The sequence below is a fragment of the Pelophylax lessonae genome, assembly GCF_965119305.1.
Source record: "Pelophylax lessonae genome assembly, chromosome: 12".
In the NCBI taxonomy this organism is placed as follows: Eukaryota; Metazoa; Chordata; class Amphibia; order Anura; family Ranidae; genus Pelophylax; species Pelophylax lessonae.
In genome coordinates this window covers 22,690,957-22,714,171 of record NC_138779.1, presented here as the reverse complement: position 1 = coordinate 22,714,171, position 23,215 = coordinate 22,690,957, and the positions used below count along the sequence as shown (strand labels likewise).

At 44.0% G+C, this 23,215-nt stretch overlaps 1 protein-coding gene across 1 annotated transcript in view; it reads right to left on the bottom strand.

Annotated features, from left to right (window-relative positions):
* Positions 1 to 23,152, bottom strand: part of TRIM28 (tripartite motif containing 28) — a 32,887-nt gene extending 9,735 nt beyond the window's left edge. Inside the window, exons 1-8 of the mRNA XM_082274416.1 lie at positions 22,703 to 23,152; positions 5,727 to 5,836; positions 4,898 to 5,030; positions 4,048 to 4,180; positions 3,615 to 3,731; positions 3,116 to 3,230; positions 2,091 to 2,237; positions 1,896 to 2,010 (exon numbers count right to left, since the gene is read on the bottom strand). Coding sequence (XP_082130542.1) covers positions 1,896 to 2,010; positions 2,091 to 2,237; positions 3,116 to 3,230; positions 3,615 to 3,731; positions 4,048 to 4,180; positions 4,898 to 5,030; positions 5,727 to 5,836; positions 22,703 to 22,955 — 1,123 coding nt within the window. The 5' untranslated portion in view covers positions 22,956 to 23,152. The remainder of the gene's footprint in view (positions 1 to 1,895; positions 2,011 to 2,090; positions 2,238 to 3,115; positions 3,231 to 3,614; positions 3,732 to 4,047; positions 4,181 to 4,897; positions 5,031 to 5,726; positions 5,837 to 22,702) is intronic.
* Positions 23,153 to 23,215: the final 63 nt, after the last annotated feature.

Sequence of the window (23,215 nt, the reverse complement as noted above, 5' to 3'; positions counted from 1 at the left end):
GATAAAATCTTTCTGGAAGTCACCATTCTAGGCCTTCAACAGGGTATGAATCACAGAATCAGAGAAACCCGTCTCTCAACGCCTGGCCTTAAACAGTCACGCCGTTTAAGCGGACAGGCTAGTCTTGGGCTTACCAAACCAAGGCATTTCCTCCAGAGGCTCTGAATGGTTTACCTTTTGCTTCCTCTCCCTTGAGGCACAAAGAAAAAAAAAAAAATCTGAGCTGTGAAAGAGGGTCCCCTCATAATGTGAGGTGCCTTGCCTTTGAGGATTGGGGTAGCAGAGAACTCTTACCCCTGTTAGGCGCTTGACTACTCATCCAAGGGGTCCCCAAACAGGTGTTTACCCAAAAATGGGAGATCAGTTAAGGCCTTCTTAGAAGCCTGGTCTGCCGACAAGCTCTGCAGCCACACCAGCGTATGGCAATCCCCACCGCTGACACTCTGGCAACCAGAGGAGCCGCGGCCAGGGCCGCAGCACACAGGTAAACAAGGGACTGGGGTATCTGGTCCGTGAGCTATCAAGTCAGGGGAGGGGGGGGGGGGGGTCTGACTCAGCGTACAAGTTAGCCCTAAGCACTTCAACCCATTCTGTAACCGTCCGAGAAACCAGGAAGGACGCAAATACAGGTTTAAGTATCAAGTCCGCCAGCAAATGCAGGTGGCGGGTAAAGGGAGTCCACTGGGTCGGTAAACACCGGGGAGTCTTCTCCAGGTACCACAGTAGCTTTTTTCTGGAAACAGGGTGATCCACCTTATTTGAGACTGAGTCAGCAAAGGGATAACAGCGTTTAAAGTGCTTTTGCACCACTAGCTCGTGCTTAATTGCTCATTCACCATATTGTGAAAGTCTTCAAGACAAGGGAACACCTGACCCGACTTCTGGGCTTTGCCGGAGCCAAAAACTACCTGCTGTCCTGACTGTGGGCTCATCATCCATTAGGCCTGTCGAGTGAAAAGTTTTCACTGCCTAGTCTATTCCTGTAGATGGCGCATAACCCAATAGTGAAGAAGCATTGAGAGCTTTTGTCTGTCAAAAGGACAAAGAAAATTCCAATTAAAAAAACACACCATGCCTCTTAATACCTTGGGTTGTCTACTAAGCATGTTAAGGCCTCAAGAAAGGAGATGGGCCATCAGTACATCATGTGTCATCAATTTTCAATAAATGGCACCATAGCTTGTAGACTACGGCCCCTTTCATACACGGAGTCCATTCAGATCCGCCTGTCAAGTTTTTTTTGGCGGATCTAAAAACGGACACCCCATGCATCTCTATGGGTCGTCGGATGTCAGCAGAAACATGTACGCCGACATGTGATCCGTCAAAACCGGACGGATGGAAACCCTGTATTCCATCTGTCTGGCGGATCGGATAAAAAAAACGGACAAACTGTCCGTTCCCATCCAATTCATCCATAAAGAATGGGGACCTGACAGCACAGAGACACAGTTGTCACCCGCCTGCTCAGCGGGGGATCGATCCCCTGCAGAGAAAAACGGAGTCCGCCTGTGTGAAAGGAGCCAACCTTTCACACAGAATTCACACTGATGTAGCAGTATAAAACAAGAAAAATGCATTTTTGGTGCTTTCATTTGTAGCACAAAAAATAAAAAACCTAGGAAGTAAATACCACCAAAAGAAAGCTCCATTTGTGTGAAAAAAAGGTGATATGGGTAGTGTTGCATGATTGCTCAATGGTCATTCAAAGTGTGACAACACAAGCTGAAAATTAGCCTGGGCAGGAAGGGGGAGAAAGTGCCTGGTATTGAGGTGGTTAAAGTACCCCAGGTGTGCCTGCTCCACTTGAAATTCAGATGCTGACAATATTTACAACTGATGTCGTAATGTGTAATTGTACATTCACAAAGACACTTCTGATAGGAAAGCCTTACCAAAGAACTCTGCATGTTTTGTCCAGGTTTCAGAATCCCACTGAAATCTCAGATCACCTAATGGTTCAACTGGATCTACTGCAACCTTCAGAGAATGATGCAGTTGAAAGTAGATCTAAAAGAGAAGAAAAATGGTTAGTGTATGATGTGTCAAGTAGGTACATGATCCTTGGAAACTAAAAAAAATTCACCTACCATTTTTTTGGAAAGCAGCAAAGCGGTGTTATTGCTGCTCTCAAGGGCCCAGGAAGCAAATCTCAGAATGTGTTCTTGCTGTTTCTGTAGCTTAGTCATATTCCAGTGCTGCTTTTCTAGTTTATCCTGATGTCCTTCTGTCACTCTCTAAATACAGAACCAGATTGACAAATTCATGTTAACATAAAGACCCTTCATGAGAATTCTAGAACAATTTGAGATGCTAGATCTACTTAAAGATATTTATGTGTTTAATATAGTCAAGCTAGCCATACACTGTTTTCTCTCATTCAGCCCCACTGAATAATTGGATCCCCCCAGGAAAGAATCTCCTCGGTTGGCTACTTTATACAGGCAGCAGAGCACTCACTGCTATCTGAATGGACGTATCAAAATACAGCACTATCACCTAACCATTGACACTATATTGACAGCTGCTGCACTAATAGTCATTGGCACATATCTAATTGCTTCTATACTGAACATATAAAGTGATTACATCCCATCTGCGAACCTAACACCTGGCTCCTTCGATTACCTAGAGCAGAGTGTGTTGAGCCGGGTTATTGGACAATCCACAGCTTAATTGTCAATTGTCTGCCAAATCAGCAGGAATCCTCCAAAATGTAAGCAGTGTATGGCTTGCATTACTTAGCTGTTGGAGGGAAACCGCATGTTATACACACACCCCTGTGTAAAGCATTGCACCCGTGATTAGCAGATAGTGGGTGCCATGCAGGATGATATTTTGTCCAAGTTGACTAAGTTTTTTAAACACACTAAAGATACTGAAAAAGGTGCAAAAATGTGATTCTCAGATACACTAGCAAAAACTAGAAGGGATTAAAAATGTATTCGCATGTGACAGGGGGCAAGAGGAACCCAAGAAGGCAAGATTAAGGCTAAACCAGCTCCAGAATGTTTTTTTCCCCCGTGAAAACTTGAATGGAAACCAGCATAGAGTCTTTAAAACATACTGAACCGAAAGCTATAAAAACCCATGACCGTCAAATGAAAAGACAAACCTGCATATCGCTAACAAGTAGCTTTCCACGCTTGTTGAGCTCTTTCATGATTTGTAAGATGGCCATTTTTACATCTACTTGTAGCCTCTTCTGCATATCAATCACTTGACGAATCCTGCAAGCCAAAATTTCTTAAAATCAGCTCCTAGATTAACGTAGGATAATAAGCAATGTCTACAAAGGGCCCACTTCCAGTACTGGAGAAAACAGCTGCACTGACAGCTGTTAGTGCACAAACCAAAATGGATGAAAATCTATAAATAAAAAAAAAAAAAAAAAAACCTCACTTCAAAAAAGCTTAGCAAAGAGCAGCAGAAGGGTATATTGCCCTAAAGCCAGAGTAGCAAGATCCAGAAGACCGGTCTAAGATTTCCCATGTGGCTTGAACTCCCATCTCCCAAAACAGAATTCTAGGATTCACACATTCTGGTTTATTTTTATTGGCCACAGGAAGGAAAACAAAAAGTAAGAGGCAGCAACAGATTCTAGAAGTACTTACGAGTTACGAACATCCTTGGTAGATTTCTGAAGGGTAGTATGTTTTTCTCCAAGTCTCTTCACAAGAGCAGACAGGATTTTACGCTGATTTTTGACAGCATCCTCAAAAAATTGATACCTGGAAATTTGAAAAGTTTTAGATATCACTTTTTGAATTTATGCATTTATACTTGTTCTTCCAACTTTTGCCAACGTGATATTGCCTTTATCAAAAAACATTTCTTAAGTTAAGCAGCATTGTCTGGGCCCAGGGGTTAGTTAACTGTACACAGCAAAGCAGAATGTGAACAAAGCTCTGAGGGTGCAGGCAATGCTACTGTATATGGGGCGTATTAACCTAACTTTTTTTCGTAAGTTGTAGAGACAAGTACACATTCTAAAAGTAATAGAGAAAATGCACTTGTACTTTAATATCAGACAAAACAAAAGCTTACTGGTGGTCCTTGTGTCCCTCTAGTTGGCAGTCACGGCAGGTCAATGTGTCACAAGTATCACAGAACAGCATGAGAGGCTCCTGCTTATGGACTGGGCAGAATACAGTATGTTCTGACTCCTTCTGGGATCCACCTAATAAGAGACAGAAATTTTTTTCATACTTTGAAACTCTAAAATACTAATGTACATAAAGCCAATATTCTACAGTGACAATATACCAAAGCAGAGATCACAGGCTTGTCCCAGGACAACAAAGCTGAGCCTGTCCAGAACTACTAAACTACCTGGAATCAGACCAAGACCATTTCCCTAGGAGTATATTGGCATTGAAGCAGAAAAGGTCAAGGCTAACGGTAAGACCTGCTGCTAAAATCCAAATAGAAAAAAAAAAAAAAAAAAAAAAAACCCCCACACACAAATCTGTTGAGACACTAAATAGACCATATAAACTTCAGCAGTGTTTCCTTTTAGGTCTCATGCACCCAAGAACCCCTCCCAAGCAGTATTAGCTCAGCATCTCTTCTAATACATTGGCACCATAATAGATTCAATGTTCCCAGCCTCTGTGGATCAACTACCTGTGCAGGAGCAAAGAATAGTCAAAGCACAAATGTTGCAGGAGGTTAGACCGTAGTCGATGAAACAACTGTCCAAGTCACCCAAATCTCACACCTCAGCATTTCTACCAAGTCAAAGTGACACTATGCAGATTTGAAGCAAAAGAATGAGGAGGCTACTTTAAGATGTTGCTGGGGGTAAAATTCCTCTACTATTTTAGAAGAAAAGCTACATCTGGGTACCCAAATCTCTCTCACGATGCATGCAAAAGTTAAGATACACTTGCGTTACCTTTGACTTTGACAGTATGATCCTTTGTATACTTGACTCGCTGATGGGCTTCCACACAAGTCTCGCACAGCCATTCAGTGCACTCCACACAGTAACTATTAGCAATGGCATTGTCCTCACAGCTGGTGCACCTCTGCATTACAAAATTAAATACAATATTCTCAAAATCAAACAAAAAATTGATAGTCAAAATTAGCTGAGAACATTTAAAGCAGTATTGAATGAAAAAAATAAATAAAACCCACACACTTATTGGCTGGATCACCTGGTGAAAAAGCCTAAAATATTAGCCATCATCATCTAAAGAAAAAAAAAAAAGGAAAGCTACAATGGGTTTGCTTTTGGGTTAATAGCGCTTAAGCTGGCCATACAATTTCTTCCAGGTAGACAAGAAGGCATCCACAGCATGGAGGGGAGAAAAAAAAAAAAATCACCTGAAACTCTGGTACTTTGATAGCTGCCCCCACCAAAATACCCAAACGGGTGGCATCTGAGTTATAGTGTCTTGTTTCAGTTTGTGTTTTTTTTTTTTTAAAGTAACCATTTTAAAATTTTCTCTTTGGGATTAATAAAGTATGTAGAGTCTGAATCTATTCAGCCTGAATCCTTCGGTTTTTCATTTGAGGGATATCAGGCAGGAGGCAGTAGACAGGACCACCCATTGAGAACACTCGCTCCCAGTAAGATTATATTAAGGCTTCTACTGCTCTAAAGCCAGGCAGGTACAGCCCTGACGTACGAATTTTTGCTTACTGTCCATTTACCTAGGAAGATGGATTAAACTGCCACACAAGTCTTTTTAAAAAATAAATAAATAAATAGTCCTTACGTGAATAGTCTCCGCTGCTTGACCAGGTGCCGAATCCTCTCTAAGGAAGTAGTTTTCAACTAGGTCCCTCTGTAAGCACTGATTCTTACACACTGGACAGTTAATCACGGCTAAAAATGAAATATAAAGACATTAAGCAAACACCAGAATTTAGCACAGAACATCTCATGTACATATAGATTGAAAATTAATGCTCAAATTCCATTAACTTTCAACATACTAAAAAGATGGTAACATAATTCAGCTTTACGTTCTTCAGTTTTACCAATAGCTAAAGTGTGCAAAGACCTGTATGGCACCTGAAGGTGTGAGCCTATAACCCAGTGTCTATGAATACTTTGCCCGTGCCCCATATGATTTAGATAAATATAAAAGAATGCCCACACGATATACATAGTTAACTAAATAAAAAAAAAAAAAAAAAAAAAAAAAAAAAAAAAAACCCCAAAGTTTGCTGTGGGGCTAGACTAGTAACCTTACAAACAATACAACAAACGAACAATAGTTTAATCAGTACAGTATGCGTCCGCTAAAAATCGATAGACCAAGACCACACATAGACCAAGACCACACATGATCAGAAACACAAAAACCTGAGAAAAGGCCTGGCTGCCATTGTTTTTATTTTGCACTGATACGTAGCTATGCAACCAGGAAGCTTTTCCAGAAGCGTTAAAAAAGAAAAAAATAAATAAATCATACGTTTAGTACGCATTGTTGAATTCGATATTAGTATCATGCTACAAAATGCAAACGATAACTATCTGATCGTGTGTACGAGGCATTAGGCTTCTTGGAGACAGTCTGATTGGATCGCCTGTGGGCTCAGTTTCTACTGAAAAAACATCCCCCCCCCAGAATGACATTCCAAGAGCTCCATCTACACAGCATGCAAGCTCTTAGGAGTCAAGGCAGAAGGGATGTTTTGCTGAGAAATAAATCCACTGATGTATGTGGAGTAGGACATGAAGGGGTGGTAATAGCTGAAGTACTGTAGCCCACCAGGCAGAGCTGACAATGTTGGTTGTGATTTTAAATTGGGCCCATTCACACCCAACGCAGTGTGATGCATTTTTGACTGCACTACCAACTGCATAGACCGTTCATAATCAAGGTAATCCTATGGGCATATTTCACACTATAGCAGGGCAACGCAGAAAAACACAAAACCCAAACAATGCATGTTTCTGAGCCACAAACACGCACTGCAACAGTATGCACATAGAAGCCCAGGGAAAGAAAAGTGACCTCACGGGACAAATTCAGATAGCAAAATGCTCATCAACTGCATGTAAATGTGCTGACGCACAAATGCATGCAAAAAAAAAAAAAAATGCAGTAGATGTGCAGTTTCTAGTGTGACTGAGCCCTGTGGGCACATTTATCACTCCAAACAGTTGAAGCACACTAGACTTCTGGCAGGATTACAGTACAAAGATGTACTAAACAGTTATCGTTTTTATCCCCCACAATATATGTTAAGAGGTCACAATTGGGTTTAGATATACTTTAAATAGCCTGGTAGAGACCTCTGAAGACGTCACACGCTCTGACGAAACGCGCTTCACGTGGACCGCACGCTGCACGTCCTGTAGCCTGGTGGAACGCAAGACGGCAGTCACCGCTCTCCACGCACAGGCTTAGCACAGCAGGTGCGATCGTGAATATTTTAAACCTTTGTGTACTGTACTACCAGTTTTTATTTAATAAAACACTTAATGGTACTGAACTAGTGGGAGCATCTATTTTTTTACCCTAATCGGACCCTGGGGACCCAGTCTATTGAGGAAGGAGATCCCGGACCATAGGGAACTACATAGCCCAGCCGTCACCATCTCTCTGGCCAGGGAGGCCATAAGGCGCATATGGTCCTTTTGCCATACGGCAACTAAGACCCACAACCTCTGGTGAGTGCGCAACCCCCATTATTTCTTAAAGCCACATCACTAACACCAGCAGCCGGACCATTGGAGATTCGGCACAAGCACTTTCTTCCCCTTTTTGGCACTGAAGTTATTTATATGCACTAAAGTCACATATGAACTTTCTTTGGACTTTTTTGGCACTTATGGATATTGATTGTTTGATTTGTTGATGATTTACTGCATTCGTGCAATTGAGTATATGTCACATATTAAGTTTTAAAACTTATTTATATAAATAACATCTAGGATTTAATTTATACTTCGCCCCACACTATTTTATCCGGGTCATTAAGCAATTGTTTACCCCTGGATAATAATAGCAAGCGCTATATCAATCCCAATTACTTTGGGGTTTCTCTTATCTGGTAGAGAATACCATTTATTTCAGGTACTTTTATAGCGCTGTCAATTTACACAGCGCTTTACATATACATTGTACATTCACATCAGTCCCTGCCCTCAAGGAGTTTACCATTACAAACTAATATACAACAGTTGTGCTGAGATTACATGCTAACACATTGAAGAACGCCGCATAATAATGTCAAAAGCTCACCTATAACCAACCCATTCCCCAAATAATCTTCAAGTACTAACAATGCATAGATTCATAACAAACTAGTGTGTTATGTAAAGCACAAACCTCATATGTACTCCCAACAGCAAATCAAATAAGCAAATTGCCTACTATAGAGATCTGGAAAAAAAAAAAAAAAAAAAAAAAACTTGGTGAAACTAGACTTCCTTATTTTACACCAAGTAGGAAAGGAAAGCAAAGCAGAAAGCCCAGAAAGAAATAGCTGCAGGTCCAGGATGTTATAGATGTGGCTCAGGTGGGCGACAGTTTCATGCAGACCCGTTCCAAGCAGCCAACCACACGTTGACAATCTTAGAAAGTCATGATCTGCATTCGGCTCCCATTATACAGCCGAGGTCCGTACCCCTGCGCGACTCATCATTGCCACCTTATAGAAAAGAAAAGTCAAAATGAGAAGGAAGAGAAACAAGATTCATAAAGAGGGGGGGGGGGGGGGACACAAGCTTTGCACCTACAGAGACCTGAATGTGATGGACAGTGACGGTCCGTATGTCAGTTTTTACTCTATCCGTATATAATAGTGTAGGTCTATGGGTTAGCGGACGACCATCTGCAGACATCCATTTTTCGTCCGTTCGAGACAGAAGAGAACCCTATTTTTCTTCAATTTAAAAAACGAAAGAAAAACGGATGTCAGCGGATGGTAATCCGCTAACGTCTGCTAGCCCATAGACCTACATTATGTCTGTTTTTTCATCTGTGAGAAAGGACCCTAAAAAGGGACATCCGTCTCGGTAAAAAATAAAAAAAAGTGACTGAACTGAGGGAAAAAATGTGTAACCGGTGGCAATTAAAAAAATGTAAATATAACAAACATGATACAAAGTTGTGATCCTAACGCATTACACTATCATGCCATTTCACCACAAGATTTCACCTGGTGACTTTTCCAGTGCCCTGCCTGTGCTTTTCCAGTGCTTTGTGCCTGGAAAATTAACCACCATGGCCATGGCGTCCAAAAAGCATTTTAGCGCAAAAGCGCTTTTAGACGAACTGGAAAACAGCGACAGCGAAACTGAGCGCTAGCAATTTGTGGGAAAATTGGTCATCAGGTACGGAAAGTGACAACAGCGAGGATTCTGATGTCTCTTTCTGGCACAATGCTCCGTTGGAAATTCTGAAGCATCATTTGATAAACTTCCCAAATTCCACAAGCGATGTGCAAGACAGACATCAGAATCGTCGCTGTTGTCACTTTCCGTACCTGATGACCAATTTTCCCACTAATTGCTTTTGCTCAGTTCTTCAAGTAACGCTGTTTCGCTGTCGCCGTTTTCCAGTTCGTGATTTGAAACCGTCAAATTGCACCCGTGTGAACCAGGGCTTAGGGCGCAAACAGGTGTGTGTTGAGTGCAACTGTAGAACACCAATTGAGCTCTTAACATTAGAAAATCTGCAAAAAGCCACCCCTAGCTGCAAGTCTCAAAAAAAAAAAAAAATATTCGCAGAGGCGATCAAACACCAAAATAAAGCTCGGGTTCAGCGTTGCACGACTGCGCAATTGTCAGCTAAAGTAACAGTTATCCTTTCACTCCAGAAGTGGTTAGAGATTAATATGTGAAAAGTGTGGCGTGCATTTGTATTCACCCCCCTTTACTCCGATACCCCTAACTAAAATCTAGTGGAACCAACTGCCTTCAGAAGTCAGTCACCTTACTGATAGAGTCCACCTGTGTGTAATTTAATTTCCATATAAATACAGCTGTTATGTGAAGCACTCAGGTTTGTTAGAGAACCTTAGTGAACAAACAGCATCATGAAGGCCAAGGAACACACCAGACAGGTCAGGGATAAAGTTGGAGAAGTTTAAAGCAGGGTTAGGTTATTAAAAATAAAAAATATATCCCAAGCTTTGAAAATCTCACGGAGCTCTTTTTAATCCATAATCCGAAAATGGAAAGAGTATGGCACAACTGCAACCCTACCAAGACATGGCCGTCCACCTAAACTGACCGGCCGGGCAAGGAAAGCATTCAGAGAAGCAGCCAAGAGGCCCATGGGAACTCTGGAGGAGCTGCAGAGATCCACAGCTCAGGTGGGAGAATCTGTCCACAGGACAACTATTAGTCGTGCGCTCCACAAATCTGACCTTTATGGAAGAGTGACAAGAAAGCCATAAGATGTCCTGTTTGCACAGTTTGTGCCATGTGGGGGACACAGCAAACATGTGGAAGCAGGGGGGTCTGGTCAGATGAGACCAAAATGGAACTTTCCAGCCTAAAAGCAAAAAAATGCTACGTGGCAAAAAACTATCACTACACATCTCCCTGGACACACCATTCCCACCGTGAAACATGGTGGTGGCAGCATTATGTTGTGGGGATGCTTTTCAGCAGGGACAGGGAAGCTGGTCAGAGCTGATGGTTGGAGCCAAATACAGGGCAATCTTAGAAGAAAACCTGTCTGCAAAAGACTTGAGACTGGGGCGGAGGGTTACCTACCAGGACAATGACCCTAAACATACAGCCAGATCTACAATGGAATGGTTTAGATGAAAGCATATTAGTTGGAATGGCCCAGTCAAAGTCCAGACTTAAATCCTATAGAGAATCTGTGGCAAGACTTAAAAATTGCTGTTCAGAGAAGCTCTCCATCCAATCTGACAGAGCTTGAGCAATTTTGCAAAGAAGAATGGGCAAAAACGTCCCTCTCTAGATGGTAGAGCCATCTCCAAAAAGACAAAAAAGGTGGTTCTACAAAGTATTGACTCAGGGGGACTGAATACAAATTCACACCACACTCAAGTTTTGAAAACCATCATTTTCCTTTCACCTCACAATTATGTGCTGCTTTGTGCTGGTCTATTACAGGGGTGTCCCAATTTTTTACATGCGTGAGGGCCGACCGTTTCGCCTGACATTTGGACCATTAAACTAAAATGCAAATTAATTATTTTTGCAAAGTTTATTGCAAACCGCAAACTTTTATTTCATCACATGGATGACAAATCTAAACTGGTGTTAAATCACTCTGCCTTTCATATCTGAAGGCCAGATGAAAAAAAATCCAGGAAGCTGGAATATATATGTCATGAACATTGCAAATTGCATTACATATTATTGGTAATAAAGGTGGTCTGTTAAAAAAAATATGAACAGGAACATAACACCAAGTACACATGTCCAAATATATAACTGATTTAGACAAACTGACATTTTACAACGTATTCATCTCAATTTGGAGCATGCGTGCTTCCTAATCAGTCACACAAGGGTTAACCACATAAGCACCATATGAACCCACTGATTAATGATGGCAGCAATAATAGTCATGAATGATGCCAATGTAGTAAATCAAACATTGAAAAGTTTTATTCAAAATCAGTTGCATTTATGTATAACAGCAGTACACCTTGTACAATGACCCCCGCTGGATCTGCAATGGTGAAGCCAAAATAAGGGGTTAAAAAACTCACAGCTTGGTGACCATCCAGTGTGTGTAGATGTAAAACCATCCAGGAACAACGCAGCAGTGTGGACAGTTGTGCCTTGCTCAGGATAAGGGAATGCCTCAATCCTGGACAGGAAAGGGTGGAAGAGGTGGTCAAACAATGCCCGGTATAGGAGGCAAGGATCTCCGTCTGTGGCCGCTCTGATCACCCACGATGAGTGCCGACCGGGAAGGGGACCCGGACATGACATCAGACTCTGGGGGGGGGGGGGGTTGGAAGGAGGACCAAAACGAGGCTTGAACTGCTATAGAGCCGCTGGTGGCGAGGGGCATGTCCGATGACCCAATGCAGGGGAGTGCGAGTAATGCCTGCTTCTCGTATGGTTGTCCTGACAACTTTTCAATTCAATGTTGTCTTTACTACATTGGCATCATTCATGACTTATTGCTGTCATCAGTAATCACCATCGGTGGTTCATATAGCACTTATATGTGGTTAACCCTTGTGTGACTGATACTTTTGAACATTCCTCCTGGTGCGTTTTATTTCCACACCGCTGCTACTTGATCCCCAGGTGTTATGCCAATCATCATGGAGAGGGCAGGGCGCTGGTGCGGTCATACTCGCGCCGGATTTGTGTTTTAGTGCTCCGTAGCCAGGCCAAGTCCGAGGCCATGTTGAGCAAGAGATATATAGCTGGAGGTGGGTGTTCGTGTATTCACAAGTAACCGGGGCGCTGAAAGATCCAGAGATCCCAGGGGTCCTGAGCAGCACTCGGGGATTCACAGGGGTCACAATAGATTTTTCCAAATTACCTGAGGGGCCGTATTAAAAGCAATTGTCCCGGGGGCCAGACTTTGGAAATGTCTGGTCTATTACATAAAATACATTTACGTTTTTGGCTGTAACATAACAAAACGTGGAAAATTTCAAGGGGTGTTGTAACGGAAGCGTGACCCACACTGCGCTTGTGGGCTTCCGTCAGTATACGGCTTCCTCCAGTCTGAACTTCGATATCAGATATTCTAACCACTCCCATACAAAACTAGCTGACAACTTAGCTTGTCTAGAACTGGAACCTTTATTGAACAAACTCACACAGAATTTATACCTTACAGGAGGACATTCCCCTCCTGATCAAATTACCCCACCAGGTCAGGTGCCTGATTACATTATCCTATGCAGATGAAATTGTGTACAGAAAAATAATTAACCTGAATAATTATCTAGCCATCTGGATAGAAAAATAATAGGTGAATAAATCAGCATAATCAATGTGTGGAAGACAGGTGGTTGAGCTGATATTAGCATCTATGAGTGACTGTCTTGGGGAGACATGGCCTGGAATCCAAAATAAAATTACTCCAAGGGCCCCACATAGTGTGTCTCATTCCCAGTGTCGGTGAGTACTGTCACAGGTGTGAATTCTTTTTCAAGGCAATGTACATAGGCAAGGTGATGAGTGCCTCTAATGCAGCAATAGCAACTGTACAATCCCAATCTCTGCCATGTCCCATACATGCTTAACCACTTGCCGACTGCCTAACGCCGATCTACGTCGGCAGTCAGCCCCTCACAGGCAAAGTGACGTAGGGCTACGTCACTAGCTTGTGAGGGTCTAGGGAGCGAGAGCGCGCGCCCCCAGAGGCGTGGTCACGGACCCCCCCGCGCGTGTGACCGGCGGACCCGATGTCCGCCGGTCACTCGGCGATCGGCGGGGGAGAGGGAGAACGTCAGGCAGCTTGTGTAAACAAGCCACCTGTCATTCTCCTTGCTGTTAGGATACTGATCACTCGGATCTAGTATGTAGATCCGTTGATCAGTGTCCATACAGCTCAAGCCCCAGCCAATCACAGTAGAAAGCACGCCCCTAGGGATACACACAGCCCCTCCCTCCCAAATAAAGTTAACCCCTTCACTACCAGTGTATTTTTATAGTAACAGTGCATATATATAGCACTGATTACTGTAGAAATGTCACTGGTAACCCCAAAAGTGTCAAAAATGTCAGTCAAGGGTCCGATCTGTCTGCCCCAATGTCGCAGTACCGCAAAAAAAAAAAAAAAAAAAAAAAAAAAAAAAAAAAAAAAAAATCGCAGATCGCCGCCATTACACGTAAAAAAAAAAACAACAAAAATGACAGAAATCTTTCCCTTTGTTAGTAAACGCGATAACTTTTGCGCAAACCAATCAAAATACGCTTTTTGCGATTTTTTTTACCAAACATAGGTAGCATAAAACAAATTGGCCGAAAAAGTAAAAAAATTTTGATTTTTAAATTTTTTTTGGGGGGAATTTCATATAAAAAAATGTGAAAAATATTGCTATTTTTGCAAAATTGACGCTCTTTTTTTGTTTATAGCGCGTGATCAAAAAAAAAAAAAAAAAAAAAAAAAAAAAAAAAAAAAAAAAAAAAATCGCACAGGTGATCAAATACCACCAAAAGAAAGCTCTGTTTGTGGGAAAAAAAAGGACGCCAAATTCGTTTAGGTACAGCGTCGCACGACCGCGCAATTGTCCGTTAAAGTCACGCAGTGCCGAATCGCAAAATACCCCCTGGTCGGAATGGGGGTAAAATCTTCCGGGGCTTAAGTAGTCAATGCAAGGTCCCCACTGCTGGGAGCCATAAAAAATTGCAATGCACCAATTTAGTCAAAACTTCTACAAGGTGGTAGCCCCTGAATATTTTACCATGCCCTAAATTATGTGATTTTAGACAGACAAGTGTGGAAAGCAGTGTTTTAGGGCCTGTTAAATCCAGAAATGGGAGCAGGAAAGGTTTCCCACAAAACACGTGAACACGCTGCCCTTGCGAGATGCGCGCAGGTGCCCATTGTTTAATGGCACCACAATCCACTTCTCGCAAAACACAGCCACTAAATCACATGGTACCACAGTACGATGCAGTTTGGTGCATTGTGATCTGAAAAAGTGATGCTTGCACTACTTTTACCACGTTTCAGTACGTTTGGCAGCACATTGTAATCGGCTGTCAAAACAGGGACTGTGCAGTCCAGTGTGTACCAACCCATAGAGAGCTCCATGGTGCCTTCCCTTTTCTCTAAACTGCTGCTAAACTCAACGGAAGTTTGCAGTCTGCACGGGTAGACCGCTGCACAAATAATTTACAGCTCCTGCCAGTGAGGACAATAGGAGTCAGTCAATCAGCTCAGTGGAGCCTTTCTGGTTTTCACTTGCAGGGTGAAGTTCTAGTGCATACATAAATTAGATTACATCTGATAGGCCACCTTGTACCATACCTCCTGTTCTTGAAAGACACACACAGGATGCACATGGTGCAGGTGTGGATTGTGTAAAAGTTTCGACTATTACAGGATCATAAATCTGCACCGACAGGGGAAGAAAAAAAAAAATTAAGGCATGTTTTTACTGCCTCCAACTTCAGCCGGTTTAGCTGAAGAGGTAGTGCTAGTGGCCGGGGATCTACATATGCCATGACCGGAATGCAGCTCTGCATTACTGCCCTCAATGCAACCCTTTTAATTGAATTGGGCCATGCTGCAACAGCATTTAGGGGATAAATTAGGCAGAGGAGGCAACACCTCTCCCCCTCATGGCCTGTGGTTCCCAATACAAAAATCGCTTTTCAGAGGCATGGCACTCCTTGCCTTGTGAGCAAACACTAAAACATAATAAGATTGCTGCACAAATGTGGGATATTGCTCCTCACAACTGGACCACCATATGGAGAACAGGTTTTGGTTCTTAAAATAAAAAGCACTTAAGAAAACCTTTAGCCTGTGATGGATCATTCTGTTTGACACAAAAGATAACCATGTGACCTCAGTGATTTAAATCACTACCCAACATTTTTATGGCAATTCTCACCTCTGACTCCTCACCCACCACATTCCATAGTGATGTTCATCCCACTCTCCCTTCAATTACTTGGGGCTACTTTATTTTTTGCTCTTGAAGTATTAACGCCCCCTCCCCCCCAAATGTAATAAACTGCAGCTCACCAATCAAATGTGGTGGCTGCATTAGTTTTACATTTATGTCTGATGATCTGGTCAGTAAAACTCTCTTGGGTGCGATTATATACACACATACAGCTTTATGCTCCGTTTCCACTGCCGCGGCTACAAAGTCGTGCTACTTCTAGCGCGACTTCGTAGTGAAACTAAACTGCGGCTTTCAGTGCGACTTGTCCCTCATTATAGAGGGAAGTCGCACTGAAGTCGGCCCAAAAGTAGTGCACGAACTACTTTTGAAGTCGCGGCAGTGGAAACGGGCCCAATTGAAATCAATGGCTTTTGACTTGCTGTGCGACTTGACATGTGTCAAGTTGCACTAGTGGAAACTGGCACTTAAGCACATTTTTAAAAACTGCATAGAAGAGTTTCATGTTTTAAGCCTAGTAAACACTAATCGTTTTTTTTCCATTCCACCCACCAGGGCTGAAGGAAAAAACCTGACGGCGCAGGAGCTGCAGTACTAACATCCGGTCAGTAGAGCTGCTTAATTCTGAATAAAATGATAATTTACAATTTTTCTGCTAAGAATAAAGATCATGATTCTCTGCGTAACATCTTTCACACACACACACACACACATATAAACATTATATATATATATATCTAACTGTACAGATCTTTTTTTTTTTTTAATTAAAGCAGGGCTTGACAAATTTGCTTGAAATCTAAGACCAAAAAAAAAAAAAAAGTTAGGAGCTGTTTTTTTTCCCCCGCACATGGCGAATGGCCGGCTTGTGTCAGACTGGCTGCCATACACATGGGCCCAATGGCGGCCAGTTTTTAATGAACCGGCTGATGTTGCCCGGAATTAGACCAGTGTGCACTTTGTTTACTTCTGAGAGATATTGAAAGCAACACTCCAACCACCATGACCACTTCAGTAATTTGAAGTGATGATGGTGGTAGGAGTCAGAAACCCTGCACATGCTGGGATATTTACAGTTATGTGCTGCACATGTGACTTACTGCTGGCGGGAAAAGGCAGAGAGTGTGGAGCAGCACTGGAGGAAGCATGCAGAGCGGATGCTTCCTGTATCTCTCCGGTCACAGGCAGAGTGCATTTGATGTCACTCCGCATGTGATGGAGCCATAACTACACAGGAAGCATTGGCTCCATTCTGTCACAGCTGACAGCCAGGACATTGTGCTGCACTTACGGGTGACGAGACGCGCGCACCTCGCGGGAGACTTGGGATGTCTGGCAACACCCAATTCTAGTCACCAATGCAACCTGGTGCCTGTTCAGCCCTGCATTAAAGTGTATTTTTCCCCAAAAAAAAAGGCGTTTGAAAGACCGCTGCGCAAATACGGTGTGACAAAATATTGCAATGATCGCCATTTTATTCTATAGGATCTCTGCTAAAAAAAAAAAAAATATATATTATATATATATATATATATATATATATATATATATATATATATACATACATACATACAAAATGCGTTATTTTACATATCTGGAAAGTGCAGCACAGATACAGCTTAGCACACCATCCATACATGTCATTAGGTGCCTGAGAACTTGTGAATATGTGAGAAACAATGCCTCATGGGACATGTAGTTGTGGGCAGGAAGCGAGTAGTTCTAAAAGGCAGAAGTTATTTATTTTTTTTTAACCTTGCTATAGGGACACACTATGGCCCTCCAGCTGTTGTAAAACTACAAATCCCATGAGGCATTGTAAAACTGACATTCACAGCCATGACTAGGTATGATGGGAATTGTAGTTCCTGAACATCTGGAGGGCCATAGTTTGAAGACCCCTGCTCTATACTATGCTTTGCAGCTTGCTATTGGGGCACTCTGAAGACAGGAGCCAGAAGCGTCGGTGCCCGCCACGTTTTTGTATGGCCAGCATAAGTGACAGCAGGCACGGGTAGCCTTTATCAAGCCACCAGCCTATGACAAGTGTCATACATAATACAGTATCTCACAAAATTAAGTACACCCCTCACATTTTTATAAATATTTTATTCTATCTTTTCATGTGACAACACTGAAGAAATGACACTTTGCTACAATGTAAAGTAGTGAGTGTACAGCTTGTATAGCAGTGTAAATTTGCTGTCCCCTCAAAATAACTCAACACAGCCATTAATGTCTAAACCTCTGGCAACAAAAGTGAGTACACCCCTAAGTGAAAATGTCCAAATTGGGCCCGAAGTGTTAATATTTTGTGTGGCCACCATTATTACCCTCTTGGGCATGGAGTTCACCAGAGCTTCACAGGTTGCCACTGGAGTTCTCTTCTACTCCTCCATGACAACATCACAGAGCTGGTGGATGTTAGAGACCTTGCGCTCCTCCACCTTCTGTTTGAGGATGCCCCACAGATGATCAATAGGGTTTAGGTCTGGAGACATGCTTGGCCAATCCATCACCTTTACCCTCAGCTTCTTTAGCAAGGCAGTGGTTGTCTTGGAGGTGTGTGTTTGGGGTCGTTATGTTGGAATACTGCCTTATGGCCCAGTCTCTGAAGGGAGGGGACCATGCTCTGCTTCAGTATTGCACAGTACATGTTGGCATTCATGGTTCCCTCAATGAACTGTAGCTCCCCAGTGCCGGCAGCACTCATGCAGCCCCAGACCATGACATTCCCACCACCATGCTTGACTGTAGGCAAGACACACTTGTCTTTGTAGTCCTTACCTGGTTGTCGCCACACACGCGTGACACCATCTGAACCAAATACGTTTATCTTGGTCTCATCAGACCACAGGAGATGGCTCCAGTATTCCATGTCCTTAGTCGGCTTGTCTTCAGCAAACTGTTTGCGGTCTTTGTTGTGTATCATCTTGAGAAGAGGCTTCCTTCTGGGATGACAGCCATGCAGACCAATTTGATGCAGTGTGCGGCGTATGGTCTGAGCACTGACAGGCTGACCCCCCACCCCTTCAACCTCTGCAGCAATGCTGGCAGCACTCATACGTCTATTTCCCAAAGACAATCTCTGGATATGACGCTGAACACGTACACAACTTCTTTGGTCGACCATGGCGAGGCCTGTTCTGAGTGGAACCTGTCCTGTTAAACCGCTGTATGGTCTTGGCCACCATGCTGCAGCTCAATTTCAGGGTCTTAGCAATCTTTTTATAGCCTAGGACATCTTTAGGTAGAGCAACAATTTTCAAGATACTCTGAGTTCTTTACCATGAGGTGCCATGTTGAACTTCCAGTAACCAGTATGAGAGAGTGAGAGCGATAACAAATTCAACACACCTGCTTCCCATTCACACCTGAGACCTTGTAACACTAACGAGTCACATGACACCGGGGAGGGAAAATGGCTTATTGGGCCCAATTAGGACATTTTCACTTAGGGGGTGTACTCACTTTTGTTTCCAGTGGTTTAGACATTAATAGCTGTGTGTTGAGTTATTTTGAGAGGACAGCAAATTTACACTGTTACGCTTCTTGCACAGTCCGCCTCCGTAGGCAGACTGTGCTGCTCAGCGGGGGATCGATACACAGATCGCCTGAGCAGGCTGGTGACAACTCCCTCTCCGCTCTGTGTGCGGAGGGGGAGGTGTCAGTGTCCCATGCATCTCTATGGGGGAATCGGATGAGCGGACTGCCTGTCCGATCCCCTGGACAGATGAAAAATAGGGTTTCCATCCGTCCGGATTTTACGGACAGGATCGGATGTGGATGGCAGCGGACATGTCTCCGCTGACACCCCCTGACCCATAGGGATGCATGGGGGATCCGATCAGATAACCCCAAAAAAAAAAAAATGACAGACGGATCTGACCGGATCGCTCGTGTAAAAAGACCCTTAGTGCGGTTCACACTAGTGCGGCACAACTTCGGGGGCGACCTGTGAAGTCGCGTGCTTCCGCGACTTGCACGACTTCATATAATGAAAGTCAACGCAAGACGCTCCGATGTCACCCCTAAGTAGTACAGGAACTACTTTCTTTTCTAAGTCGGAGCGACTTGAGTCGCTCCTATTAGAAAGGTTCCCGTAGCACTGCATGGACTGCGACTGGTCAGTGTGACCAGTTGCCTGACAAGTTGCGGAAGTGTGAATGGGCACTATACAAGCTGTACACTCAGTACTTTACATTGTAGCAAAGTGTCATTTCTTCAGTGTTGTCAAATGAAAAGATAGAATAAAACATTTACAAAAATGTGAGGGGTGTACTTACTTGTGACACACTGAATATTACAGTCCTGGCTGAAAAATCAAAACAGTCTTTTTTTTCTTTAAATACAAAAAAAAATTTGATCCAAGTCTGATGATATTTACCAGATTTAACCTCTTATATACAGTATCTTTTCTGTGTTATTCTCAGTGTGGATTAGAGATTTTGCTCCCTAACCATATAGTGGAGTATTTACAGTACATTTACCACTGCATGGAGATATTTATGAATAAATTGCCTTTTTTATAAACTTTACATATTAACTAAATTATACACCACACTTTTTCAGGTTATCCGATTAATTGAAACAATAATCAGCCAACTAATGGATTGTGAAAACAATCGTTAGTTGCAGCCCTAGTCCTTAGATGTATAAACTATAGGTAAAGAACCTATGCGGGAAAAAAAAAAAAAAAAAAAACACAGAAATTGATTGAATATAATGCAACGCCCAGCAGGCACATTTTTTCTTTTTACATATCGATAGCTCTTTACACTTAGAGCTCTTTTACGCGGTCCGCCTCCTTAGGCGGATCCGTGCTGCTTAGCAGGGATCGATCCGCCGATCCTATGGGGAATCAGATGAGAGCGGACCGCCTGTCCGCTCTCATCCGATCCCCGAACGGATGGAAAAATAGGGTTTCCATCCGTCCAGATTTCACGGATAGGATATGGATGGCAGCGGGTGTCAGCGGAGGTGACTCCGCTGACATCCACTGCCCCATAGAGCTGCATGGAGGATCCGATCCGCCTAAAAAACTGACAAGCGGATCTGATCGCCCGTGTGAAAGGGCCCTTAGTTTTGAATATATATATATACATATATATATATAATGCTATGTCTATACGTAGCACTTTATATGTTAGAGCATTCTGACATTTTCATAGCTCGCCACTTGTTTTGATTTTTCTAACTGCTGATTGGTACACTGACAGAAAGGCGGTCTGCCTACTTAGAAACGAGGCAGATTACCATTCTATCAGTGCAGAAGGCATGGATCCCGTGTCTCTGCAAAGCAGGAACACCGACCCATGCCTTCCCCTAGTAGTAAAGGTACCTCCCCCACTACACTTACACCTTAGCCACACATTTAACCCATTGATCACCCCTAATCAAACCCCTTCCCAACCAGTATCGTTAGTACAGCGACAATATATATTTTTTAGCACTGATCACTATTAGTGTCCATGGTTCCACCCCAACCCCCAAAAGAGGGAAGTTATGTATCCGATTTGGACGTCACAACATTGCAGTCCCACCATAAGTTGCTGAGTGCCAACATTACTAGTAAATAAAAATCTCAAAGTTTGTAGATGCAATAACTTTAGCACAAACCAATCAATTTACACTTATTGGGGTGTTTTAACCAAAAATACGTAGCAGAATACATATTGGCCTAAGCTGAGGAAGAAATTTAATGACTTTTTAATATATTAGATATGCTTTATAGCAGAAAGTAAACAAAATTGGCTGTTTTTTGTTTAGAACACAACTCTGGCCAGTCACACAGCCAGAGTGCACAGCCACAGACCAGGACGGAAGGAGGACTTGGTGAAGATGGATGCGGTCTTGTTTGCAGTCAAGTGTCACATAATGTGCTAGTATGTGATGCATACTAGCACATTATGCCTTTGCAAGTCAGGTGAAAGGGAACAAACAAGGCAGTGTTTACTTCATCTTTAAAGACCCCCCCCCCCCTCCTACCATATAGAGATCCCATATACACAGTTATGCCCCCCGAAGTTAGAGACCCTCCTATACACAGATATGCACCCCCCATACACAGTTTTGCACCCCTAGTTAGAGATCCCCAATACAGTTAAGCCCCCCCCCCGTAGCCCCCATACACAGTTAAGGTCCCCTCATAGTTAGAGATCCCCCTATACAGTTTTGCCACCGTCCCATAGTAAGAGATCCCCTAGACACAGTTAATCCCCCCCATAGATAGAGATCCTCCTATACACAGTTAAAACCCCCAACTATTTAGAGATCCACTATACAGTTAAACCCCCCCGTAGTTAAAGATCCCCCCCTATACACAGACAAGCCCCCCCTCAGAGATCCCCCATACACAGTTACCCCCCCCCCGTAGTTTAGAGATCCCCCCATAATTCGAGATCCCAGTTAAGCCCCCCCATAGTTCGAGATCCCCTATTCACAATTATTGCCCCCCCCCATAGTTGGAGATCCCCCTATACACAGTTATTGCCCCCCCTATACACAGTTAGAGATGCCCCCATATACAGTTATTGCCCCCCCCTCCATAGTTAGAGATCCCCCTATATACAGTTATTGCCCCCCCATATATACAGTTATTGCCCCCCCCATAGTTAGAGATTCCCCCCTCCCATATACAGTTATTGCCCCCCCCATAGTAAGATTCACCCCATATACAGTTATTGCCCCCCCATATACAGTTATTGCCCCCCCCCTAGTTAGAGATCCCTCTATACACAGTTAAGGCCCCCCCATAGATAGGGATCCCCCTATGTGGGATGTAATGTGTGTGATCTGTGTGGGGGGTGTAATGTGTGCTCTCCTGTGGGGGGGTTAGTAGTTCATGATTCGCACACAACAGATCTAATTGGCTTCTCCACTACAATGCAGCCGCTCCAACCCACCACGTGGTTTTGGCCTATGTTGGGGGTGTGTCACGTGGTCACAGGCTGGTTGCTAGGGGAGACAGCTGGGCCTATACACAATAATAGAGGTCGCCTATGACAACCAGCCGTGTAGGAGAGCGGAGGAGGCGGCGCGGTGTGTGGGGTGCCTGGATCGGCCTGTAGGGATGGTCCGGCCCCCGGAAGCCGCTCCGCTCTTTGTTCTGCGGCCTCGTGGTATAGGAGGCCGGGCGGAGAGCCGGGGACAGGCCGCACAGCATGCCGGGATATCCCGCGCTCTGGGTCTCACTCACCTGCTCCAGGTTCGGCGCTGCTCTCGGCGGGCTCGGGACTCAGACAGTCGCTGCACACGGAGTGCAGGCAGGGCAGCAGCTGCGGCTCCCGCTCGGCGCTCAGTCGGGTCTGACACACCCCGCAGTTCTCCAGAGACTCCGGCCCCTCCGCCTCGGCTACGCCGCTCTCCCCGTTGTTGGTCGTAGTGGCGGCAGCAGCAGCGGCGACTGAGGCGGCCGCGCTCCTCTTCTCACGCGTGGCGGAGGCCGACATCGTCTGTCCTCGGGCGGTATGGATCGGAGGCGGCGGCTGGTTCTCCGGCTGGCGGATGGATACGGAGAAGCTCTTCTTCTTCCTCACACAGAACCGCGCGGAAAGAAGAAACCCCCCAACACACCGACCGGAGGAACAATCAATAAAGACTGCGTGCCCTCGCGGCGTGATGGCGTCACACGGGGGGAAGAGGGGGCGGGGACAGGGCTCCAAGGGCGCCAAATGCGCGGTGAGCTGACTGAGGGACCGGAACTACTTTC